The 27,772-nt window shown below is 40.2% G+C and overlaps 1 protein-coding gene across 14 annotated transcripts in view; it reads left to right on the top strand.

Moving 5' to 3' along the window:
• The window catches only part of RUFY3 (RUN and FYVE domain containing 3), a 103,804-nt gene that overhangs the window by 4,424 nt on the left and 71,608 nt on the right, over positions 1-27,772 (top strand). The window contains exons 1-2 of one of the 14 annotated variants that reach the window (XM_016188353.2): positions 14,762-15,249; positions 15,433-15,620. The exons of 8 other annotated variants lie outside the window; for them this stretch is intronic. In XM_016188353.2, the coding sequence (XP_016043839.1) occupies positions 15,443-15,620 (178 nt within the window). In that variant the 5' untranslated portion in view covers positions 14,762-15,249; positions 15,433-15,442. Of the gene's footprint in view, positions 1-14,761; positions 15,621-27,772 lie in introns of those variants that run through there. 5 more of the 14 variants (XM_016188354.2, XM_060187828.1, XM_060187829.1 and 2 more) reach the window with 5 other exon arrangements.

Here is a 27,772-nt window from a genome sequence, read left to right on the forward strand (position 1 = left end):
AATGTTTTCAGAATATTAGCTGTCATCTTTGAGTCTTGCACTTTGTTTTGATCCTCTTGTGATAACCATTGGTCTTTTATTTATCTTTTTTCTTTTCTTGCCTAATGGAGACAAAGAAGCAGAAAGGGGTAAGAAAGTGAAAGAGACCACACGACAGAAGCTTCCTTCGTTGTAGTGGGCTGGGTTTGAACATGGGTCATTTATATGGCAAAGCAGTGAACTATTTTTCCCAGCCCTCTTTACTTTTTATTTTTTAATGTTTATTTTTATTATGAAAAAAGACCAGAGCACTGCTCAGCGCTAGCATAAAGGCATGTTGGGGTTTGACCCTGTGTCTTGCCTTCTTTGGATTTTTTTTTAAACTTTAATTAAGGGTTTTATTTTGTTGTTGTTATCTTTATTTATTTCTTGGATAGAGGCAGCCAGAAATTCAGAGGCAAGGAGGAGAGAGAGAGGGAGAAAGACAGAGATACACCTGCAGCCCTACTTCACCACTTGTGAAGCTTCCACCCTGTAGGTGGGGACCTGGGGCTCGAACCCGGGTCCTTGCGCACTGTAACATGCGCATTCAACCAGATGCACCACCACCCAGCCCCTGTTTGTTTGTTTTTGACAAGTTCATGTAAATTAGATAAGAAGAAGAGTTTTATCAAGAAGCTAAGGGAACATATTTTCCAGTGATGGTTACAGGTAGGAAATGTCTGTGGATATTGGTGACACAGATGTATAGTTATCTAACGAAATGACGTAATGTCTCCTTGTTAGCTAATATTTTTGAAAATTACTTACATAACTGAAATACTTGCCTAGAAGATGTGGTGCTCCGTTGTCATTGCACAATAGGTAGCCGGTAACCATTATAAATAAAGGTAGCATCCCACTTCAATATATTTTGCAGTGCATTATAACTGTTGCTTTTCTAGCCAGAGTTTACCAACACTGAAATAAGTGTTTTCCTATAGTGCAAAATGATCCATGGATAGGCTTTAAAATTTGGTAAAATTAGTATTGTACCATAAGCATAAAAAATAAGGCTTTGGGAGGCCAAGCAGTAGCACAGCAGGTTAAGTGCACATGGCACGAAGCACAAGGACCAACGTAAGGATCCCGGTTTTAGCCCCAGCTCCCCACCTACAGGGGTGGTCACTTCCCAAGTGGTGAAGCAGGTCTGCAGGTGTCTATCTTTCCTCCTTTCTGGCTTCCCCTCCTCTCTCCATTTCTCTCTGTCCTATCCAACAACAACAGCAGCAGCAGCAATGGCAACGGTAACAGTGACAAGGGCAACAACAGGGGCAACAAAATAGGAAAGGTGGCCTCTGGGAGCAGTGGATACGTAGTTCAGGCACCGAGCCCCAGCGATAATCCTGGAAGAAAAAAAAAATTGGCTTTGGGCTGTGGAAATAGCATAATGGTTATTCAAAATACTTTCATGCCAGAGGCTCTGAGGTCCAGGTTCAGTCCTTACTACCACCATAAGCCCGAGCTGAACAGTATTCTGGTTTCTCTGTGTGTCTCTTTCATTATAAATATGAGAATTGGCTTTAAATTAGGTGAAAGGAAATGCTATTTTATTTTATGTTTGTCAGAGCACTACGCAGTTTTGAATTATAGTGGTATTAAGGATTGAACCTGAGCTCTTTTCTGTCTCAGGTATGAAAGTCTTTTTGCATAATCATTATGATATCTTCCCCAGCTGGAAAGGAAATGCTTTTAGCAGTTACAGAATAATAGTATTTGAAAAGGCAGGTCTAAATAGTCAGGTGCTCTACTGTGGTTGTATTTGAATAAATATGAAAAATTCATAGTCTTCCTAAAACTTAACAGAATTTAAGAGCTGCTGACCAAGGTGGTAATTCTTACTTTGGAGTGTGTTAGTGATGTCTGATTCTAGACTTCTTTTATACCAAGTGGATATGACAGCATGACAAGGTGCAGCATGGAGAGTAGAGCTGATGAAGCTGGGTGGTGGTGCATGTGACACACATTGCGGGCACATATTACCCCCATGCCCACGGTCCAGGGTTCAAGGCCCTGGTCCCCACCTGCAGGGGGAAGTTTCATAAGCAGTGAAGCAGTGCTGCAGCTCTCTCTCTGTCTCTGTCTCTCCCTCCTTCCTTTCCCTCTCAATTTCTGTGTCTATCCAAAGTAACTAAATAAAATAAAATTTAAAAAAGAGTAGGGCTGAGATTGGAAAGTTTGAAACCTCATAATGCATAAGAAAGGAGACCTTAGCAGACTCTGAAAGTTAAGAGGTATATAGAAAGCAGAAGTTTTAGCATTCTGCCTTTTTAAAAAAGCAGCTCTTTTTACTTTCAGATCTGTTTAGGGGACTCTCCACAGACACCTGTTTCCGCTGCCTTTGTTTTCTGCATACTGTCTGGTCATGTGATGTGAATGCTTGGTAGAATTTAGACCCTTCCCTTGCCCCTTCCTTCAAGGCTGAGAAGTGCCCCAGTCCCCTGAAAATTCATCCTGTCATTCTTGTTTGTTGAGTTTTGGTTTTGTATTTTGTTGCTGAAGATTGAACTCTCGTACATGCACAGTGTTTGCTCTACCACTGAGCTACATCACCTACTCCTCATCCTCACTGGCTTGTCACTTCATGTAGTGACAGTGTACTTGTTTCTTTCCGGAACTCCCAAAGGTAGAAGCACCTAGTATAACAATGCTAATGGCAACATTTACTGACTACTTGTCTTGTGCCATGCTAATAAGCGTTCTACTTATATCATTCAATTCTGGAGTAGTTAATATGACCATTTTGTCAGGGAAGAAACAAGTGTAAGTGGTGAATTTAGGATTCGCCGTGGATATTCTGATTCTAGAGACTGTGCTTTCTCAGCCTTCTTCACAGGCTCCTGTTCAGGTAGCAGCAGACTGCTAGTTCTTTATTCTACTCACTAAAGCTCTTTTTCTTATTTTTTAAAAAATATTTATTTTCTCTTTTGTACCTTTGTTTTTTTTTTATTCTTGTAGTTATTATTGTTATTGTTATTGATGTTGTCATTGTTGGATAGGACAGAGAGAAATGGAGAGAGGAGGGGGAAACAGAGAAGGAGAGAAAGACACCTGCAGACCTGCTTCACCACCTGTGAAGTGACCCCCCTGCAGGTGGGGAACCAGACTCGAACTGGGATTCTTCAGCCGGTCCCTTTTTCTTATTTTTAAAAGTATTTTGCTCATTTATTAATGAAAAGGATAGGAGAGGATAGAGAGAGAGAGAATGAACGAGCCACACATCACTCTGGTACACTGTGCTATTGGGGATTGAACCCAGGACCTCGTGCTTGAGAATCCAGTGCTTTATCCATTATGCCACCTCTCGGACCACTTGCTCATTAAATCTCTACTTACTAAAAACTAATTACTAAGGGTAAAGATCACAAGTCATCTGTTTAATAGAGAAAGTAGTTATATATATGTAAACAACACTGAATAGCAGTTTGGTGTTTTCTTCAACACCTCTAATTACCTGCTTGTTGTCTTGTTCTTTTTAGAAAGACTTACTTATATATTTACAAGAAAGAGAGAGCCAGAGCCATCACTCTGGAAATGTACTGCTAATAATCAAACTCAGGACCTCATGCTTGAATGGCCAGTAGTACTTCACCTACTGTGCCACATCCTATTTTTTTTTCTAGCCCTAGTGGTTAGCACATAATATTGTCATATTCATGTGAAATGAATAAATCTATTATGTATAGAATAGTAGGACCTCCATAAGACTAATGTTTGTTCGAACTATAAATAACTTGAGTTCTTCAAATTTGAGGTTTTTATGAACTAAAAGGGAGAGTAGAGATACACTGTTGCAAGAATATAGAGTACTTTAGAATTACTTATTTATCCCCGTTTGAGCCCCGGCTCCCCACCTGCAGGGGAGTCCCTTCACAGGCGAAGCAGGTCTGCAGCTGTCTATCTTTCTCTCCCCTTCTCTGTCTTCCCCTCTTCTCTCCATTTCTCTCTGTCCTATCTAACAACGATGATGACATCAATAACAACAACAATAATAACCACAACAGCAACAACAACAAAAAAAGAATTACTTATTTATTCCAACAAGCATCTATTAAAAGTTTAGTATTTGGTAGGCGCCACTTTAAGCCTACAGTGGGTATGTAAAGCAAGCAGAATTCTACTCATGGATTTTATGATAGTCTTTGTACAGCTAATTTACTTAGTTTCATTTTACCATTTAGTAAGTTGAGACAAGAGGGTAAATTTCCCAGGAACACTCTTAAACTGTTATTGATTTCTTTGTTTGTTGGGGGCCAGTTTTGGTGATTGGATTTTAACTCATGGTCTCATTCCACATGCTCTGCCACTGAATTGCATTCTTAGTCAAAACATTGGTTAATTTAGAAGATTATGCATTATAACACTTCTGATGGTATTTATTTCTTAAGAAGGAAAGAAAGACCAAAAAAAAAAGACTTTGTAAACAGCTGGACCTGCCGGAATTTAGAGCTTCATTTTGAACTTCATGTGGACCTAGGTCTATAGACTGTAATTCAGCCTTCTTACCAATGTGTGATATTTTCTTTTCTTTTCTTTTTTTTTAAATAATTTTTTTTACTATATTTATTTATTGGATGGACATAGTCAAAAATTGAGAGGGAGGTGGGAGAGAGAGTCCAAAGTCCCAGGTTCAATCACCTGCACCACCATAAACCAGAACTGAGCAGTGCTCTGGGAAAATACACACATACATATATACATGCATACATACATACACACAGTTTACCTGCTTGGCCATCTCCCAGGCTTCTGATTTGTTGTTTTATTTATTTATGTAATTTTATTTATTTGTTTGTTTGTTTGTTAGGTATAGATAGAAATTGGGAGGGAAGGAGGAAATAAGGAGAGAGACAGAGAGACCCCTGCTTCACCAGTTGTGAAGCTTTCCCCCTACAAATGGGGACCAGGGGCTTGAACACTGTAGTGTGTGTGCTTAATCAGGTGCACCACTGCCTGGTCCGCCAAGCTTCTGATTTAAAGATTTTTAAAAACTACTGTGTTCTCTAAGTTTTTTTTTCCAGAAAATCATATATATTTTATAGCTTTGAAAGGTCATAGGTTGATAGCCTAGCCATGTTTTGCTATCATTTTTATAAATATTGCCCTTTTATATTGTTTCTTAAACATAATTTTCAATAATTCCAGGGGTATGGCTTTCTTCTTCTTCTAGCGTTTGCCCTTCTTCCGTAGCCAGTCAACGGCATCAGGTTGAACCTGATGTAAAGTTTCGAGACCTCCTTTGAATCTGGAGAGGTGGCAGTCGTTGACTATGTGGGTCATAGTCTGTCTGTAGCCGCAGGGGCAGTTCGGGTCGTCTCTGGCTCCCCAGCAGTGGAACATAGCGGCATACCGGCCATGGCCTGTTCGACAGCGATTGAGGAGGGCCCAATCATAACGTGCTAGGTCAAAGCCGGGTTGACGCTTGCAGGGGTCTGTGATGAGGTGTTTGTTCTTTACCTCAGCTGACTGCCAACTCTGTTTCCAAGAGACTGGAACAGAGAAGTTCAGTGTAGGCATGGGGGATCAGATTGGGTGATGAGTCGTCAAGCGTTGGACAGGGTGGGCGAAGATATCCACGTATATTGGCAGGTCCGGTCCAGCGTAGACGTGGGAAATGAACTTAGATGATGCCGCATCCCAACGAATATCTGGCGGGGCGATGTTGCTAAGAACTGGCAGCCATGGAACCGGGGTGGAACGGATGGTTCCAGAAATTATCCTCATGGAGGAATATAATTTGGAATCGACCAAGTGGACATGGGGGCTACGGAACCATACTGGGGCACAGTATTCTGCAGTGGAATAGCATAATGCCAGAGATGATGATCGTAGTGTGGAAGCGCTCGCGCCCCATGAGGAGCTGGCCAGTTTTGCAATGCTGTTATTCCTCGCGCCCACCTTTGCTACAGTTTTTATGAGATGTTCGTGAAATGACAGAGTGCGATCGAGAGTAACGCCAAGATAGACTGGCTGGGCTTCATGCCGGATTCTCGTATCGCCAAGCCGCACATTAAGCTCACGCGAGGCCGAGGCATGGTGTAGATGGAAAACAGATGATACCGTTTTTGCAGTGCTAGGGATTAGTCACCATTTTTTACGGTAATCAGATATCAGAGACATGTCTTTCGTGAGTGTTTCCTCGAGGATGTCGAACTTCTTGGATGCCTGAGTTGCACAGCAGATGTCATCGGCGTAGATGAACTTCCTTGAAGAAGTTTCTGGGAGGTCATTGATGTAAATATTAAATAGCGTAGGAGCCAGAACAGAGCCCTGGGGGAGGCCACTTGAGACAAGTCTCCATCTGCTAGACTTGTCACCCAGATGCACCCGGAATCTTCTGTTTTGGAGAAGAAATGATATAGTGTTGGCCACTCATGGAGGCAGGCATCTTGAGATCTTGACTAGGAGACCACGGTGCCAGACCGTGTCATAGGCTGCTGTGAGATCAACAAAGACAGCACCCGTCTTTAAATTCTTCTGGAATCCATTTTCAATGTAAGTTGAGAGGGCCAGGGCTTGTTCGCAGGTAGATCTTCCTGGGCGGAAACCAGGTTGGGCGGGTGATAGGAATTTCTCTGTAAGATGAGAAATACGTGACAGAAGCAGCCTCTCAAGGAGTTTGTAACACACGGAGAGGAGAGAAATTGGTCTATAGCTGGCGGCCAGTGTTGGGTCTTTCTTTGGTTTCAAAACTGCTATTATCTTCGCACGACGCGAAATTTTGGGCATAGATTCAGATTCCAAGATGTGGGACAGGAATGAAGGGAGCCACTTCTTTGCTGCGGGACCCAGGTTAAGAATGAGTTCTGGGGTGATGTTATCATAGCCAGCAGCTGTTCCCGGTTTAACCCTCTTCAAAGCGTCTTCCAGTTCAGACAGTGTAAAGGGAGAGAGTTTGGAGATGGACAAGATAACCGGAAGTGGGATGACCACTCATGGGAAATTTCTCTTTTCCAGACTGGGTCGATCTTAGCACATCCAACTTGAATTAGGGTATGGCTTGAGTCCTCATGATTTTTTTTTTGATTTTTTATTTATAAAAAGGAAACTGACGAAACCATAGGATAAGAGGGGTACAACTCCACAATTCCCACCACCAGAACTCTGTATCTCTCTTAAGTTTTAATGTATGAAAGGAAAGTATGTCTAAGTAGGGTTTCCGGGCCAGAGCGGTAGCGCAACAGGTTAGGCGCACATGGCGCAAAGCACACTGACGGGCGTGAGGATCCTGGCTCCTCACCTGCAAGTGTGTGTGTGTGTGTGTGTGTGGGGGGGTCGCTTCACAAGCGGTGAAGCAGGTCTGCAGGTGTCTATCTTTCCCCACCCTCTGCCTTTCCCCTCTTGATTTCTCTCTGTCTTATCCAACAACAACGACAGCAACAATAATAATAATGACAACATCGATAAACAACAAGGGCAACAAAAGGGGAAAAAATAGCCTCCAGGAACAGTGCATCCTTAGTGCTGGCACCGAGCCCCAACTGTAACCCTGGAGACAAAAAAAAAAAAAAAAACGAAAAGAAAGAAGAGCCTCAACTGTAATTAAATTTGAATGTGTTAAATGAGGGTTTGTGTTCAGTATTTGGATATGTAAACCTGCTTTCTTGCAAAAAGTGATCCTGCCTTACTGCTGCATACCCAGTGCTGTTTGTGTGTGCAGTGCTGGCTCTCAGTGAATACTGATAGAATGAAAAGAAACCAGAGGTTGGTTATATTGGAAGAGACTTACACAGAAATAAGTAGACCTGTAAACTTTTGTTTTACTTAATAACTTTCTATTTTTCCAGAAGTATAAAGAAACACACTACTTATAGTACATCTTACCAGTTTGTCTTCCTTTTGACAGCATAAATGCCTGTTTACAGAGAATCAGACTTTTAGGTTTTTTTGTGTTTTCCCCCCTTTGAACCCAGTCTCAAGTTAGAATGAAGCAACTTTAAATAATATTCAAAGATATTTTTTTAACTTTTAGAATTTAGTTAGAAATCCCTAGAGTGGAATAAATCTTCTTGGGATATATGTTTTTTAAATTTTTTAAATTTATTTTCCCATTTGTTGCCCTTGTTTTATTATTGTTGTTATTGATGTCAGCTTTGTTAGATATGACAGAGAAATAGAGGAGGGGAAGCCAGAGAGGGGGAGAGAAAGATAGACACCAGCAGACCTGCTTCACAGCTTGTGAAGTGACTCCCCTGCAGGTGGGGAGCTGGAAGCTCGAACTGGGATCCTTAGGCCCGTCCTTGTGCTTCACTTCGCGCCACATGTGCGCTTAACCCGCTGCAATACTGCCCGACTCCCAATTAAAATTTTTTTTTCTTTATTGGGGAATTAATGTTTTACATTTAACAGTAAATACAATAGTTTGTACATGCATAACATTCCCCAGTTTCCCATATAACAATACAATCCCCACTAGGTCCTCTATCATCCTTCATGTTTCCCAACCACCCACCCTCCCCAGAGTCTTTTACTTTGGAGCGATATGCCAATTCCATTTCAGGTTCTATTTGTGTTTTCTTTTCTGATCTTGTTTTTCAACTTCTGCCTGAGAGTGAGATCATCTCATATTCATCCTTCTGTTTCTGACTTATTTCAGTCAACATGAATTTTTCAAGGTCCATCCAAGATCGGCTGACAGCGGTGAAGTCACCATTCTTTACAGCTGAGTAGTATTCTATTGTGCATATATACCACAACTTGCTCAGCCACTCATCTGTTGTTGGACACCTGGGTTGCTTCCAGGTTTTGGCTATTACAAATTGTGCTGCCAAGAACATATGTGTACACAGATCTTTTTGGATGGGTGTGTTGGGTTCCTTAGAATATATCCCCAGGAGAGGAACTGCAGGGTCATAGGGTAGGTCCATTAATTTTTTTAATTTTTAAAAAATATTTATTACCTTTTTGTTGCCCTTGTTGTTTTATTGTTGTAGTGATTATTGTTGTTGTTATTGATGTCATTGGAAAGGACAGAGAGAAAATGGAGAGAGGAGGGGAAGACAGAGAGGAGGAGAGAAAGATAGACACCTGCAGACCTGCTTCACCGCCTGTGAAGCGACTCCCCTGCAGGTGGGGAGCCGGGGCTCAAACCGGGATAAATAAGTAATTCTAAAGCACTCTATATTCTTGCAACGGTGTATCTCTACTCTCCCTTTTAGTTCATAAAAACCCCAAATTTGAAGAACTCAAGTTATTTATAGTTCAAACACATTACTCTTATGCAGGTCCTACTATTCTATACATAATAGATTTATTCATTTCACATGAATATGACAATACTGTGTGCTAACCACTAGGGCTAGAAAAAAAAATAGGATGTGGCACAGTAGGTGAAGTACTACTGGCCATTGTTATTTATTATTGTTGTTGTTATTGATGTTGTTGGATAGGACAGAGAGAAATGGAGAGAGGAGGAGAAGACAGAGAAGGGGAGAGAAAGACAGAGACACCTGCAGACCTGCCTCACCGCTTGTGAAGTGACTCCCCTGCAGGTGGGGAGTCGTGGGCTCTAACGGGGATCCTTAGGCCTGTCCTTTGGCTTTGTGCCACCTGCGCTTAACCCGCTACCACCTGACTCTCAGTATATATTTCTTAAAGTTGTATATTCCTCCTTAAATGGAAAAACACTTTTTAAAAATATATATATATATAATAAATAGATGTTTATTTTTTATTTATTTTCCCTTTTGTTGCCCTTGTTTTTTATTGTTTTTGTAGTTATTATTGTTGTTATTGATGTCGTCATTGTTAGGATAGAGAGAAATGGAGAGAGGAGGGGAAGACAGAGGGGGGAGAGATAGACACCTGCAGACCTGCTTCACGGATTGTGAAGCGACTCCCCTGCAGGTGGAGAGCCGGATGCTCAAACCGGGATCCTTATGCCGGTGCTTGCACTTTTAAATATTTTTTAAGTTTCTTTTTTTAAATATTTATTCCCTTTTGTTGCTCTTGTTGTTTTATTGTCATAATTATTGTTGTTGTTATTGATGTTGTCATTGTTGGATAGGACAGAGATAAATGGAGAGAGAAAGGGAAGACAGGGAGAGAGAAAGATACCTACAGACCTGCTTCACTGCTTGTGAAGCGACTCCCCTTCAGGCAGTGAGCTGTGGGCTTGAACCCGGATCCTTACGCTGGTCCTTACGCTTTGCGTCACCTGTGCTTAACCAGCTGAGCTACTGCCTGACTCCCTGGAAAAACGCTTTTATTCACACTCACATTTTCAATGAAAAGTCTTTATCATTCCACATCCTCCATTATTTTCCTAGCTCAGAAGTGAAGGACCACACTTTGCACTACCAAAGCATTTAAATGCCTCATTGGATAAACTTGATATGTGAGTCAGTTGGGTGAGCTGGTTGGTAATGCTCAGAAAATATGCTAATGTGTACTTTTGGACATTACAGGATGGTAGAACTTTTAAAATATAACACTGTCACCTTGTGATTAGAAACATAAAAACATTCTTAGTGCAGATTTAATTAAAATGGCAACATCAGGAAAGGGGATTATCACTGAGAAGTGTTTTTAAAAGTGTTTTTAACTTCACGCCTTTTTTTCTTTTTATTTATTTATTACTGGATAGAGATGGGGAAAATTTAAGAGGAGAGGGGGAATAGAGAAGAAGAGAGATAAAGAGATACCTGCAGCCCTGTTTCACCACTCCTGAAGCTTTTCCCCTGCAGGTGGAACCAGGGAGGGGCTTGAACCTGGACTCTTGCACACTGTAGTGTGTGCACTTAAACAAGTGCACTACTGCCTGGCCCTAGCTTTTTTTCTTTCTTCTTTTTATTTATTTATAAAATTGGTAATATTCTCAGGCAGAAGTTGAAAAACAAGGTCAGAAGAGAAAACACATATAGAACCTGAACTGGAGTTGGTGTATTGCACCAAAGTAAAAGACTCTGGTGGGGGTGAGGTGGGGGGGCAGGGTACAGGTCCTGGGAAAGGATGACAGAGGACCTAGTGGGGGTTGTATTGTTATGTGGAAAACTGAGAAGTGTTATGCATGTACAAACTATTATATTTACTGTCAAATGTAAAACATTAATCCCCAATAAAGAAATTAAAAAAATAAAGAAATGGAAATATTGACAAGACTAGAGGATAAGAGAAGTACAATACACAAAATTCCCACCGCCAAAGCTCTGTATCCCATCCCCTCCCTTGAAAACTTTCCTATTCTTTATCCCTCTGAGAGCAGGACCCAGGATCATTATTGGATGCAGAAGGTGAGAGGTCTGGCTTCTGTAATTGCTTCTCTGCTGAACATGGGCATTGGCAGGTCGATCCATACTCCCAGCTTGTCTCTCTCTTTCCCTAGTGTCGCAGGGCTCCAGGACACATCGGTGGACACACTGGTGAAGTTCTTTTTTTAAATATTTATTTATTTATTCCCTTTTGTTGCTCTTGTCGTTTTATTGTTGTAGTTATTGTTGTTATTGATGTCGTTGTTGTTGGAGAAGACAGAGAGAAATGGAGAAAGGAGGGGAAGACAGAGAGGGGGAGAGAAAGATAGACACCTACAGACCTGCTTCACAGCTTGTGAAGTGACTTCCCTGCAGGTGGGGAGCCGGGACTCGAACCGGGATCCTTACTCTGGTTCTTACGCTTTGTGCTACCTGCGCTGTGTGCACTACTGCTCGACTGCCCTCTTTTTTTTTTTTTATTAGTAATTTAGTAATGATTAACAAGACTGAGGTAACAGGGGTATAATTCCTTATAGTTCCCACTACCAGAGTTCCATGTCCCATCTCCTCCATTGGAACGGAAGTTCCCTGTTCTTTATCCCTCAGGAAGAATGGGCCAAAAATCTTTATGGGGTGCAGAAGGTGGAAGGTGTGGCTCCTGTAATTGCTTCTTCACTGGACATGGGTGTTTCCCTAGTGGGGTAGGGCTCTGGGGAGGTGAGTTTCCAAGATACATTGATGAAGTCGTCTGCACAGTGAAGTCAGGATGGAATCATGGTAGCATAATAAAAGGAACCCAAAGGTAGGAATAGAGCAGATGAAATTAGGGGTCTTTGTGTGGAAAGAAGCTAGGAAGTCTTTTAGGTATGTTCTAAGGGGCCCATGACTTTTGTGATTTTTGCCTGAGCTAGATAGCTAACATGCAGATTGGCTAAAATTATTGTCTGGGAAGATGGTGTCAGAGTTGAGGATAGGATTAGAAAGCTGGATTAGGGGTCAGAGTAGCTCCCTGATATGAGGAATGTATATAAATTTTTTTTCTTTTTTTTTCTTCTCTCTTTTTTTTATTGGGGAATTAATGTTTTACATTCAACAGTAAGTACAATAGTTTGTACATGCATAACATTCCCCAGTTTCACATATAACAATACAACCCCCACTAGGTCCTCTGAATCCTTCTTGGACCTTTTCCCACCCACCCCAGAGTCTTTTACTTTGGTGCAATACGCCAATTCCATTTCAGGTTCTATTTGTGTTTTCTTTTCTGATCTTGTTTTTCAACTTCTGCCTGAGAGTGAGATCATCCCACATTCATCCTTCTGTTTCTGACTTATTTCACTCAACATAAATTTTTCAAGGTCCATCCAAGATCGGCTGAAAACAGTGAAGTCACCTTTTTTTTTTTAATAGCTGAGTAGTATTCTATTGTGTATATATACTACAGCTTGCTCAGCCACTCATCTGTTGTTGGACACCTGGGTTGCTTCCAGGTTTTGGCTATTACAAATTGTGCTGCCAAGAACATATGTGTACACAGATCTTTTTGGATGGATATGTTGGGTTCCTTAGGATATATCCCCAGGAGAGGAATTGCAGGATCATAGGGTAGGTCCATGTCTAGCCTTCTGAGAGTTCTCCAGACTATTCTCCACAGAGGTTGGACCAATTTACATTCCCACCAGCAGGGTAGGAGGGTTCCTTTGACCCCACACCCTCTCCAGCATTTGCTGCTGTTACCTTTTCTAATGTATGACATTCTCACAGGAGTGAAGTGGTATCTTGTTGTTGTCTTTATTTGCATTTCTCTGACAATCAGAAACTTGGAGCATTTTTTCATGTGTTTCTCGGCCTTTTGGATCTCTTCTGTGGTGAATATTCTGTCCATGTCCTCCCCCCATTTTTGGATGGGGATATTTGTTGTCTTGTTGTTGAGTTTGGCAAGCTCTTTATATATGTTGGTTATTAACCTCTTGTCTGATGTATAGCATGTAAAGATCTTCTCCCATTCTGTGAGGGGTCTCTTGGTTTGGGTAGTGGTTACTTTTGCTGTGAAGAAGCTTTTAATTTGATGTAGTCCCATAGGTTTATACTTGCTTTAGTCTTCTTTGTAATTGGATTCGTTTCATTGAAGATGTCTTTAAAATGTATGCGGAAAAGAGTTCTGCCAATATTTTCTTCTAAGTATCTAATAGTTTGTGGTCTAACATCCAAGTCCTTGATCCACTTGGAATTTACTTTTGTATTCGGTGAAATACAGTGGTTCAGTTTCATTCGTCTGCATGTTTCAACCCAGTTTTTCCAACACCATTTGTTGAAGAGACTCTGCTTTCCCCATTGAATAGTCTGGGCCCCTTTGTCAAAGATTAGATGTCCATACGTGTGGGGGGCTCACTTCTGGGCTCTCAATTCTATTCCACTGGTCAGTGTGTCTATTCATGTTCCAGTACGAGGCAGTTTTGATGACAATGGTCCTATAATACAATTTGAGATCTGGGAGTGTGATGCCTCTGGTTCTGTTCTTTTTTCTCAAGATTGTTTTGGCAATTCTAGGTCTTTTCTGGTTCCAGATAAACATTTGTAGCATTTGTTCTATTCTCCTAAAAAATGTGCTTGGGATCTTGATGAGGATAGCATTAAATTTGTAGATGGCTCTGGATAGTATATTCATTTTGATGATGTTAATTCTACCAACCCATGAACATGGAATATCTTTCCACTTCTTTCTGTCTCTTTCAATTTCCTTGAGTAGTGACTCATAATTTTCAGTATATAAGTCTTTCACTTCTTTGGTTAGGTTTAATCCTAGTTATTTTATTGTTTTAGTTGCTATAGTAAAAGGAATTGATTTCTGGATTTCAGTTTATTCTAGCTTAGTGTTTGCATAGAGGAATGTTAATTTTGTAGCCTGATACCTTACTGTATTTCCTGATGATTTCCAAAAGGAATGTATATAAATATTATTAACTGTAAACCTCATCAATGTGACCTGGGGCCTGCATCTATTCATATTTAGCACAGGAGCCTTTGTAACCTCTGCATCAAGCTGGGAATATTCTAGGCTGCACTCATTTCTGGACCAGAGTGGCAGAGTAGGTTGACCCAGTCTTTTTTTTTTTTCTCTTATGTTTCTGTCTAGTCTAAAAAAAAGTCTTTGTACCTGGGAGAAGGAAATTATAAAGCCTTCAGTATGATATTCAAATGAAAATTGCTCCAGCTTTTCTTAAAACATCACCTTTAGCACACAAAAGAATTTTAATAACTATTTGTATAAAGGTAGTACATAGAAGTTAAATAGGTGCTTGTTAAATTAATCTGTCTCTTTTACAGTCTTTGTCATTGAGTATTTCCCATTATTAATTGTCCTTTTATAATCCAGTTACTGTATCTCAAAGTGAGGGGAATTGATGAGGATATGTGCATTGTGTTATGTCTGATCACAGTTTGACTAGCACAGTCTGGAAGTGGGTTGTGCAGGATGAGAGCTAGCAGCCTAATTGCTCTCCCTGCATCAGCTGCAGAATCTATAAAGCATCCTGGGAATTGCTTGCTTGCCCTGTGTTCAGAGCAGCTGGTCACATGAGCCTGAATTTTCAGTTCAGTTCATTAGTCAGCCATTTTGGTCAACACCCTGCTTACTGCGCACAACCAATCCTATTAGAACTCAGCATCCCACCTCCTCTGAGCAGACCCTGGAAGTGATTTCTGCAGTTCAGGATTTTTTCAAGCTAAATTGAAAATACAGGTTTTTATTTTTTCATCCATCTTTTTTTTTCCCTTTTGTGTTTTTTTGTTCCTGCACAAAGAAGGAGGATTTTTCACTTATTCATGCAGAGACCAGTTTTTTTTAAGCCAGCTAACGTGGCGTCGACTGTGCAGGATTTAAAGCTGATAGCTCCACTGAAAGAAGGGGGTAGGGAAGGGAAGATAAAAGAAGAGAAAGCTGGGAGAAGACAAGCATCATCTTACTTTAATAAGTGGTAGGAGCTGTCTATGAGAAAAGATAGAATTGTTTATCTTGAACCATTGGTTCTTAAACCATAAGGTATTTTTCCGTGTGTGTGTGTGTGTGTGTGTGTGTGTGTGTGTGTGTGTGTGTGTAAGTGTAAGCCTCCCACACCCCTTTTCTTGAGAGCTTTTGTTTCAGAGCTTTGGACTTAGGGGGGGTTTGGTGAGGAGGTTTTATTTATTTTTGTTGGTGTGTGTTGTGTGTGTGTTGTGGTCTCAGCTGAGTCATCATGTCTGCTCTGACACCTCCGACCGATATGCCAACCCCCACCACTGACAAGATCACACAGGCTGCCATGGAGACCATCTACCTTTGCAAATTCCGAGTGTCCATGGATGGAGAATGGCTCTGCCTGCGAGAGCTGGATGACATCTCTCTTACACCTGACCCAGAGCCTACCCATGAAGGTATGGTCAGACCCCATTCACTAGGACTCCACCACCCTTATTGTTAAGGCAGGTTGGGAGGCAGGGAGTACCCATACTCCCATACTCGAAACTGTTAATAGCTCTGAAAACCTTTCATCCTTACCTCCTACCCTTTCTGTCCTTTGCTGAGAGAGGTGGGGGAATTTTTTTCCCCTCTATAATTATTATTTTAGAAAATGTAGGTTCTTGTTTAGGATTCTTTAAACCTCTAAAGAAAACATTTGATGCCATTATCACATTTGCTCCTAATCAAGATTGAAAAGAACTTAGTTTTGATCATGTGTTAAAATGTTACAAAAATTGTAGTGATTTGTGTTAGAGTAAGTTAAGGTAAACATGACTATTTATAAGACTGTACATGATGATATAGTTAATATGAGGGGTATAATATGAGGACTATATCAAGATATAGCCCTAATGTGAGGATATGATAATGTTAGGATACAACATCTGGATATAAATAGACTGACATCTAGAAAATATTTGAAAAACATCTTGGTTTTTTCATAATACAGATTATCAAGTGAGATTAGAAAATAGTTTTATATTCAGTGTTTATATTTTTAAATATTCTTATGTATTTAATGAAGGTGGACTCTTAAAAGCATGTCTTGTAAACACAATAAGGTAATCCTTAACCATTGAATCAATTATTTATTGATTTCCACAAGATATTTATGGTCATTGTGATGACCCAGAAATTTCCACTATCGATATATTTGAGACCTTTGTGGACTCTTACCTTGTAACTTTTTTATCAGAACTTTTGCTGAATTATTTTTCAGCCTCTACCCCTTAATTCTTACCATAAGCAACAATAATTGAGTTGGTGCTACAGATTGCTTTGCTTTTAATATAGTGGTCTTTCAACTCGAGTCCATTCTCAGCCCTTATGGGGAGAAGAATCTTCATAAACATCTTTCTGATGATTAGGCATATCCGCAGCACAGAAAACATAAGACAAATCAGACATTTTAGATCCTATTAGGAAAAGTGATTTCTTGCCTTTGACCTCTGATGCAATCTTATCAGTACTCAGATTTCACCTTTTGTGTTTGGTACAGATTTTGTTTCTCAGATTTAGCCTTGAGAAAGTTTTAGACAGGGTCAACTTTCTGGCACACAAAGCAGTCTTTTGAGATATGACTTGAAGTGCATTCAGTAGTGTTTAAGACTCTTAGCATCTTTTAACAATTGGTTGTCAGCTGGACAGTTGCCTTTGACTGTAAATTTCAGACTGCACTAGGGTTAGAAGACATCAGGGTTAGAATTTCATATAATACCAGTACTATTTAAAACAGCCTCCAAAGCTTCCTGAATCTTTGGAGAAGAAAAACCACATTTTCAGAAAGCAGCCAAGATGCCTTTTTTTGTGTGCTTTAATTTGAATGTTTTGTTTTTTATGAAATTCCCATTCATTTTTGAAGTCATAGAATATGAACTATTCCTTGAGTTACAAAAAAAAAAGTGTATGAGTGTCTCAGAATTAATTTTTAAAGTTGTAGTATGTGTCTGTTTTCTGAGCAAGATTCTTGAATGAGCCAAAACCGAACTGTTTGTCTCGTGTAAATATTTCTAGTAGCATTGTTTGAATCTTCATGGAGAGCTGTGTGATGAGAAATGCATGAAGCTACAACCTGAATCGTATATGGCACATCCTTTGATTAAGGCAGACAAAGGGGGATTTTCCAGTATCTTAAAATCTATCATAGAGGATACAGAAGAAAATACATACTGTCGATTTTGAATTTTACCATAGGTTGAGCAAAGACAAAGGGAAAAAAAAAAAAAGAAGAACCAGTAATTTCAAATGATTAGAAATTGAAATAATAAAAGAAATCAAGGGGGAGTCAGGCTGTAGCACAGCGGGTTAAGCACATATGGCACAAAGTGCAAGAAACAGAATAAAATGAGAATCCAAGTTTGAGCCCTGGGCTCCCCACCTGCAGGAGAGTCACTTCACAGGCGGTGAAGCAGGTCTGCAGGTGTCTATCTTTCTCTCCCCCTCTCTGTCTTCCCTTCTTCTCTTCATTTTTCTCTGCCCTAGCCAACAACGACGACATCCATAACAACAACAATAATAAAAAACAACAAGGGCAACAAAAGGGAAAATAAATAAATATAGAAAATAAATAAAACGTCCAGAAAACCGTGTCTAAATTTTTAATGATAGGAAACAATCTAGTACTTCATAGGGTTTTTATTTCCTTGTTCTACTGATTGATTTTTTAAAAAAATATTTTATTTGATTTTGATGAGAGATATAAAGAAAGATTCAGAGACTAGAGCACTGCTCAGCTCTGGTTTCTAGTGGTGCTGGGACTTGAACCTGGGAACTCAGAAGCTCAGACATGAGTCCTTTGCAGAACCACTATCTACCCAACCTGCCTAGCTGATTTTTAACAATCAGTTTCTTTCTTTTGTTTGTTTGTTTATTTATTTATTCACCAGTCCCATCACCAAAAATCTGTGTACCCAAAAATTGTCTAACCTCTGGAGCAGTCTAAACTACCTGTTTACTAGACAAACTAAAGATAAACATGAGTAGCTTAAATTTACGTTTTAACATTGTACTTTCTTGGACCTCTATAAAAAGAAAACATTTGGTTAAAATTAAATTCAAATTAGACTGGGGAGAGAGCATAATTGATATGCAAAAAGCCTTCCGTGCCTGAAGCATCAAAGGTCCCAGGTTCAATCCCCACCATATGCCAAGCTGAGCAGTACTCTGGTAAAACAAAACAAAAACTCAAGTTTTCAGGGAATAATTGTTTCCCATTAACCTTTTGGAGCTAGAAATTCAACATTGAGAGGTATTGTACAAATGATCTGTTTAACAGTAAAATAAATGTCTATTTAGTTATACAGACAACTATACACTGTGAAATTACTTTTTTTTTTAAACTTGGAAAACTTCCATTTCAAATACAGATAGAGACAGACTGAAAAGTAATATATTGAACAGACACATTAGAAAGAGGTCAGATTGGGGAGTCCAGCAGTGGCGCTGTGGTTAAGTGCACGTGGCACAAAGCGCAAGGACCGGCGGAAGGATCCCGGTTCGAGCCCCTGGCTCCCCACCTGCAGGGGAGTCCCTTCACAGGTGGTGAAGCAGGTCTGCAGGTGTCTGTTTTTTCTCTCCCCTTCTCTATCTTCCCCTCCTCTCTCCATTTCTCTCTGTCCTATCAAACAATGACGACATCAGTAACCACAACAATAATAATTACAACAATAAAACAAGGGCAACAAAAGGGAAAATAAATAAATAAATAATTTAAAATGCTTAAAAAAAAAAAAAAGAGGTCAGATTTCTGATTTTAGTCTTACTATAGAGAACGGTATCTGATGGCAAACCCCATGACACTTCTATTGCATAACTCTGTAGTTTCCCCCTTGTGCTTCCCCATTTTCTTTCGTTTTCATTTAGAATACCTGGGGTTTATACTATAATGTACAAAGAGACAGTTTTTTTGTTTGTTTCTTGCCTCCAGGGTCATTGCTGGGTTATTATTCTTGCCTCCAGGGTTATTGCACTGCTTCACTGAAGCTTTCCCCCTCCAGGTGGGGGCCAGGGGCTTGAACCCCAGTTCTTGCACATTATAACATGTGAGCTGCTGTCATTTCTACACTAAATGGATAACCAAAATTTTGTCTTAGGGATTTATAGTTGAAATAGTGTTTGAATTAAGATATATACTGGAGGCAAGGGTGTTAGGAAGCAGACAGCAATTGCAGAGAGCCAAACACTAGAGTTGAAAAATTTTGGATATATATCCTCAGCTCCTTTCCAGTGAATTTTTCATGTCTTTGATCAGAAATACTCACAAAACCACATGCGGTGCTAGAGATAAAATACTAGCGGTAGGAGTGAAAGAGATTTTGTTTTCTCTTCTGATTTTATGCAGCATTTGTGTTTTTCAGCATTAAAGTCAGAAACATTGGACCAGCAACCTAGCTCATCTGGGGAGGTGCCTACTTTGCTATGTGTACAACCCAGGTTCCAACCCCACTGTACTGAGGCAAGTTTTGGTGCCCTGGTGTCTCTCCCTCTATCTCTGTTCTAGCTGAAGAATGTTAGCCTGGAGCAGTGATGCTCTGGTAAGAACAACAAAATCTGAAGTATTTTTAGCAGTGAGTAAGCTATACTTATATTTATATTTGCTTCTATAATTAAATAAAATAAACATATTAAACTGTATGATAGGTGGTAGACCAGTCGTCAAACTCATGCTGCCACAGTTCAACTCTTATGCAGCCTCCCTGCACTAGACTTTGGTAACAAAAATTCCAGCTAGAGGACAGGGAGACAGCATGTTGATGCAAATAACTTTCATGCCAAAGGCTCCCAAGGTCCAGATTCAATCTCAGGCGCCACTATAAGGCAGAGCTGAGCAGTGCTCTGGTCTTACTCTGTCTGTTTCTCTCTCATTAAAATAAAATACCTTTCAAAGAGAAAAATCCAGCACCTCTCATCTCCTGAATCATTTGGTTCTATCTGCCTCACTCTGTGCACTTGGAAACATTTTTCAGTAATTTAATCTATGTGGCTTTTCATTTATGAGATTGTACAGGAAGTTCTTTGGAACAAAGCTGCTTTTAAAAAAGATTTGTATATATCTGAGAGAGAAAGCATCACTCCAGCACATAGGATACTCTGGATTGAACTCAGTCTTTATGCTTTGATCCAGGCCCAGGTAGCATAATCTTATTGATAAGACACTGAAATTGAGACAGAAGAGGGAGATACAGAAGAGAAAGAGACACCTGCAGTATGGCTTCACCACTCAGTGAAGCTTCCCCTTACAGGTGGGGACCTGGGGTTTGAACTTGGGTTATTGTGGACTTAGTAGCACTCAGTGTGCACTCAGTGGCACTCAAGTAGGTGTGCCACTGCCCAGCCCCTCCCAGAGTCCTTTGTTTTGGTGCAGGATGTCTTACCCAGTCCAAGTTTCACTTTGTGTTTTACCTTTCTGTCATTGTTTCTTAAGTTCCCACCTATATGTGTTCTTAATTAAGATCCCACTTTTAAGTGAGATCATCTGGAATTTGTCCTTGTTTTGGTCTTTCAAAAATTCATTCTCACTGATTATACCAAGCATCCTAAAGAAACATATATATGGGCAGATTTTATACTTATATATGTACTTTTATCACAGCACTGTTGTATAGTAAGCCTTAAAATCAACTTCAATGCCTAGTAACAAAAGTATTAAGTAAATTGTAAAACATCTACACAACAAACACAAATTTTAAAATCTGTCCGCTAGGCCACATTTGTTCCATGTTCATTCATTGTTTGAAATGTAGGTTCATGTTCCCACTAGTAAAAAGAAAATATACCAAGAAGTAAGTGATTATTTCTGGGTAGTGGAAATGAAGGTGGTTTTTATGATATTTACCACACTGATTTGTATCTTCCATATTGTCTATAAGAGTATGTATTACCAAAAAAAAAAAAAAGAGTATGTATTATCATAAGCAGGAAAATTAAATTTATAAAAGAACAACTGTAACTGTCAGTTTTCCACCTGATACATGTTGCTTAAGAACCTTCATGACACTTCCATACATCTATGAGCAGGAACAGCTGTCCAGAAGCAGAGCTGCTGTAGTTTCCATTTCTCTCTCTCTCTATATATATATATATATTTACACTTCTTTTTTTATTATACCTCTTTATTTATTGGATAGAGACAGCCAGAAATCAAGAGGGTAGGGGGTGACAGAGAGGGAGAGAGACAGAGAGACACCTGCAGCACTGCTTTACCACTTGCAAAGCTTTCCCCCTGCAGGTGGGGACCGGGGGTTCGAACCTGGGTCCTTGCGAATTGTAACGTGCGCCCAACCAGGTGTGCCACCACCTGCCCCCCCTTTAAATTTTATTTATTTTTTCCTTTTTTTTTTTGCCCTTGTTTTTTTAATGTTGTTGTAGTTGTTGTTGTTATTGATGTCGTCATTGTTGGATAGAACAGAGAGAAATGGAGAGGGAGAGGGGGAGAGAAAGATACCTGCAGACCTGCTTCACTGCTTGTGAGGAGGAGCTGGGGGCTTGAACCTGGATCCTTACGTGCCACGCGCGCTTAACCCTCTGCCTACCACCTGACTCCTCCACTTCTTTCTTATTAACTTTTACTTATTTATTCCCTTTTGTTGCCTTTGTTTTATTGTTATAGTTATTTTTTTAATATTATTTATTTCCTTTTGCTGCCCTTGTTTTATTGTTGTACTTCTTATTGCTGATATCATTGTTGAATAGGATAGAGAGAAATGGAGAGAGGAGGGGAATACAGAGGGGGAAAGAAAGACAGACACCTGCAAACCTGCTTCACCGCTTGTGAAGCAACTCCCCTGCAGGTGGCGGAGCCAGGGTTTCAGCCAGGATCCTTCGCTGGTCCCTGCTTAACCCTTAACGCCTTAACCCGCTGCGCTACCGCCCGATTCCCTATTGTTATAGTTATTACTGTTATTGATGCCATTGTTGGATAGGACAGAGAGAGAAATAGAGAGAGGAGGGGAAGACAGAGAGGGGGAGAGAAAGACAGACACCTGCAGACCTGCTTCACTCTCTGTGAAGCGACGCCCCTGCAGGTAGGGAGCTGGGGTTGGAACCGGGATCCTTACACCCATGCGCTTTGCGCCACGTGTGCTTAAGCTGCTGTGCTACCGCCCAACTCCCCTCTTATTTATTTTATTTTATTTTTTTTTCCCAGAGCATTTCTCAGCTCTGGCTTTATAATGGTGCAGAGGGGCTAAATTTAGGGCTTTTGGTGCCGCAGGCATGAGACTTTTTGCATAGTTGTTTCTATTAAATAGTCTTGAATTTTTCTAGGACATAGGTCTGTGTTTATCTTCTGACGTGCTGTTTTCTTTTCTTTTTTTTATATTTATTTTATTTATTTATTCCCTTTTGTTGCCCTTGTTGTTTTATTGTTGTAGTTATTATTGTTGTTGTCGTTGTTGGATAGGACAGAGAGAAATGGAGAGAGGAGGGGAAGACAGAGAGGAGGAGAGAAAGATAGACACCTGCAGACCTGCTTCACCGCCTGTGGAGCGACTCCCCTGCAGGTGGGGAGCCGGGGTTCGAACCGGGATCCTTATGCCCGTCCTTGTGCTTTGCGCCACCTGCGCTTAACCCGCTGCGCTACAGCCCGACTCCCCTTTTCTTTTTTTTTTTTTTTTTTTTTTTTAACTGGAGCACTGCTCAGCTGTGGCTTATGACGGTGTGGGGGACTGAACCTGGGACTTGAGAGCCTCAGGCAAGAAAGTCCCTTTGCATAACCATTATGCTATACCCCCATCCTGGCATGCTGTTTTCAAAGCTGCCTTGTGCTGCTTGCAGTACACCAGGATAACTCTTCCAGACTTAGATTCCTTTGGTGCAGCCTTCGCTTTATTTCTTTCCTAAACATTCAGAAAACCATTACAGTTATCTTCTCTCCCCCCACCTCCCCCACAGAATCTTGTTGCTGTTGTTTTCATTATGATATGTCTCCTCTTGTAATCTGTCCTTGGTGACATTACTGGAACATTTGTTGCCATTAGCTGATTCAAATTGTTAAAATCTCTAAATTGTGATTACATGTGTACAAGGCAGTTTTTGTGAGAAATCAGAAAGTATAGCTATGTCAGAAGTTTGCTGGGCAGAGTTCATCTGTACTAGTTGTTCTTTGGGGAATAGCCTGGCTGGCTGGCCATTGTTTAAAGGTAAGTCTTACCCACCTCTCTCTGGGATTTTATAAAATCGTAATCAGGGAGAGGAATATCAGCAAATCATACTAAAATTGACTATGGTTGCAAGATTTAGAAACCACCTAAATGTTTGTAATAAGGGAGTCAAAGAATCGATGGCACATTTGAACAACTGAAAACAGTAAACGAAGCAACACAGATTTCTGTTAACTGTGTGTAAAGATTCTGCAGAGGAACTGGGGAGACAGCATAATGGTTATGCAAAAGACTCAAGCCACAGAGGAGGTACATGGGACCCGTAGCTAACTATAACATCAGCTTTCTCCTGTTTCTGGTATACTTTCAGTTTCTCTCTTTTTTTAAAATTATTTTTAAATTTTTTATATTTATTTATTTTCCCTTTTGTTGTCCTAGTTTTTTATTGTTGTTGTTGATGATGATATCATTGTCAGGACAGAGAAATGGAGAGAGGAGGGGAAGACAGGGGGAGAGAAAGACACCTGTAGACCTGCTTCACTGCTTGTGAGGTGACTCCCCTGCAGGTGAGAAGAGGGGAGGGGGATTCGAATCGGGATCCTTATGCTGGACCTTGCGCTTCATGCCACATGTGCTTAACCCGCTATGCTACCGCCTGACTTCCTTTAATTAATTATTTATTATTGGATACCGACAGATAAATTGAGGTGGAAGGGAAAGATAGAATGGGAGAGAGATGTACAGACACCTGCAGCACTGCTTCACCACTCATGAAGCTTTCCCCTCTACAGGGGGGGACCAGGGGTTTGAACTTGTATCCTTGTGCACTGTAGTATGTGTGTTCAACCAGATGTGCCACTGCCTGACCCTGTACTCTGAGTTTCTAGCTCAGTCCACCTGTACTGGCATCTGCCGTCATTAGGCACAGTGCCTTACAGTTTACCTTGTATTGTTGAGCCATTTCTGAATCTTTTCTTGATGTAGTTTGAATGAGCTCTTTGTTGGTTTATCAGCTTCTGTAAGAACCAGCGGTCTAAACTAATTACCAACATATTTATAAATTTCTAGGGTTAAGTATTGCATCAGGTTAGATACCTACTATTTGGTTAAGGAACTTAGATTGGAAATTCAGCTTGCTGGATTCCAATTCTGGGTGCTCATGAAACCTGGCTAGAGAGAGAGCAAATGCTTGGAGAGCTCCCTCAGTACCATCTGCTCTTCAGTTTGTGGTGCTGCAATGTACCTTTCTTTTAGGGGGTGTGGAGAGTATAATGGTGCAGTTTCCATTGTGGTTCTGCAAGCCCCAGTCGTTCATTCTAACAGCTGTGACGTGCTTTTGAGTGCAGGATATTCAACTACTACTGTTGTTGTTGTTGTTTGTTTAGAAAATGTGTTTGGGGGGCAGGCAGGGTAGCACAGCAGGTTAAGTGCACATGGCACAAAGTGCAAGGATCCTGGTTTGAGCCCCTGGCTCCCAACCTGTAGGGGGGGTCATTTCACAGGCAGGTCTGCAGGTCTGTCTCTCTCTCTCTCTCTCTCTCTCTCTCTCTCTTTCTTTCTCTCTCTGTCATCCCTTCCTTTCTCGATTTTTCTCTGTCCTATCCAATAACAACAACAGGGGCAACAAAATGGAAAAAGTGGCCTCCAGGAGCAGTGGATTGGTAGTGCAGGCACCAGGCTCCAGTGATAACCCTGGTGAAAAAAAAAAAAAGAAAAGTAAAGAAAATGTATTTAGTAGAGTTGTGTACATATGGATCTTAGTGAAATTCTTTTTCTTTTTCCACCAGAACACTGCTTAGCTCTGGCTTATGGTGGTGCTGGGGACTGAACCCAGGACCTTGGAGCCTCAGGTGTGAATGTCTCTTTGCATAGCCACTATACTGTCTCCCTAACCCACCATTTAATTTTTCTAATTCTAAAAATTATGTTTTTGTGTTATGAGTTAACTAATGCAGAAAAGTATAAACACAGACTAATAGAATTTGCCTGAAATTCTAGAACTTGGAAATAACTATTATTGCACCAAAGTAAAGACTGGTGTGTGGGAGTGGAGTACAGGTCCTGGAAAAGGATAACAGAGGACCTAGTGGAGGTTGTATTGTTATGTGGAAAACTGAGAAATGTTATGCATATACAAACTATTGTATTTACTATCAACTGTAAAACATTAATCCCCCAATAAAGAAATAAAAAAAGAAATAACTATTGATGAGTTTTAGTAACTAACTTTTTTTTTAATGAATACCTGAAGAGCTCATTTACAAGTTCACATAATTCTATACATATGAAATAACACTTGTCCTGTGGCCTCCCTTTGCTACTCTGCAGAATTGTTTTTTTTTTGTTTTGTTTTGTTTTGTTTTAAATTCTGTTTACTTTTTGAGAAAGAGAGAGGGTGCAGAGAGAGAGAGACAGACCAGAGCACTGCTGAGTTCTGGCTTATAGTAGTTGGGGATTGAAGCTGGGACCTCAAAGCCTAAGGCATAAGAGTCTTCTGCATAAACATTGTGTCCTCTCCCCAGCCCCTCTACAGAATCTTTCCACACAGAAAATAGAAATCTGTGTTACTTCACCTACTGTTTTCAGTTGTTCAGATATGCCATCAATTCTTTGACTCCCTTATCACAGACATTCAGGTGGTTTCTAAATCTTGCAACCATAGTCAATTTTGGTACATCATTGTGTTTATAACTTGAAAACTTTACCAATTTCCATTTTTAAGGTGAAATTTTCAGGTCAAATAATGATGTCTTTTAATTTTATACACATTTCCAAAACTACTGTGAACATTTTGTAATTTTTTTTTTCCTTGGTGCATGAGGCACCAAAGATTCAAGATTCAGTCCCTTGCACCACCATAAACCAGAGCTAAGTGGGGGGAGGTGGCACATACATACCAAAACCAAACCAAACAAACAAACAAAAAAAGCCTGTTTTCTTTGTAAAGAAACTGTTATAGGTTTACAGTACCACATAAGCTTCAGGAGTATAGTTTCACTCCACCGTTTGTGTGTAAGCCTCACCAAACCCATCTCTGTTCTCATTATTAGACTCCTTCCTACTCCCCTCCTCTCTTATAATCATATTTTCCCCAGAATCTAAGAACTATTTTTGCTATGAATTGCTAGTTTTTTGTTTGTTTGTTTTGGTTTTGGTTATTTGGATCCCACATATGAGAAGCCATATGGTAATTGTCTTCTATTCTCTATTTTGCTGGGCCTAAACCACCTCAAGTTCCACAACTTTTTTTTTTTATAGCATGATATCATGCTATTAGTGTGTTATCATTCTTCTTTGCAACTCATTTTTTATCTTTTGCTGCCCTGGTAGGTACTCAGTATATTAGATCTGAACTTTTCAAAGTTTGAAGTTGTGGTATTTTAGAATAGTTGACTCAGCAACTAGAAATAGTATAATATTTCATCTTGCATTTTCTTTAAGCTAAAACTCCAGAAAAGAATATGCTTTTACTGTTAATTATGCAAGGATAAATTTCATACTTTTTTTAAAAAAATTTTTTCCCTTTTGTTGCCCTTGTTTTATTGTTGTTGTAGTTATTATTGTTGTTGATGATGTCGTCGTTGTTGGATGGGACATAGAGAAATGGAGAGAAGAGGGGAAGCCAGAGAGGGGGAGAGAAAGATAGATACCTGCAGACCTGCTTCACCACCTTGAAGTGACTCTGCAGGTGGGGAGCCGGGGCCTCAAACCGGCATCCTTAAGCCGGTCCTTGCACTTTGTGCCACGCGCACTTAACCCACTGCGCTACCGCCTGACCCCCAAATTTCATACTTTTTAAAAGAAATTGCTAGAATTTATTTCCTTCTCCATCTCTTAAATAAATAAATAAATCTTTTTTTTTTCCCTCCAAGGAATAAATAAATCTTAAAAAAAAAAAAAAGGTAAAATGGGAACAGCCCTACAAAATAAAAGAGTTCTTAAAAGTGAATTTCTTTTTTCAAATATTTTTATGAATTTATTATTGGATAGATACAGAAAGGAACTGAGAGGGAAGGGGGAGCTAGAGAGGGAAAGAGACAGAGAAACACCTGCAGCACTGCTTCATGATTCATTAAGCTTTACCCCTGCAGGTGGGGATCAGGGGATTGAACACAGGTCCTTGTGCACTGTAATGTGTGCGTTTAACCAGGCGTGCCACTGCCTGGTCCCCCAAAAGTGAATTTCTAGTCAGCAGCAGTTAGTGAGTACAAGAGATCTGACTTTCCTCTTGGTATGTCCTATCTAGAGTACTTATCTGTCTTAATCAATCAGTGTACTTTAGTAAACTTGTATTTAGTTAAGTGGTTCTGTATAACATTTGTTGTAATAGTACATAAAGAGAGGTAGTGTAGTCTGGTGGAAAAGATCCTGGCTTTGAGAGAGTTAGGGTGAAGCCATTTGTTCTACCTCAGCTATGGGCTGTCATGACTCCCCTCCACAGAAAGTTTAAATGGGTTGAAATATCC

Source organism: Erinaceus europaeus, chromosome 3 (genome assembly GCF_950295315.1).
Source record: "Erinaceus europaeus chromosome 3, mEriEur2.1, whole genome shotgun sequence".
NCBI lineage: Eukaryota > Metazoa > Chordata > Mammalia > Eulipotyphla > Erinaceidae > Erinaceus > Erinaceus europaeus.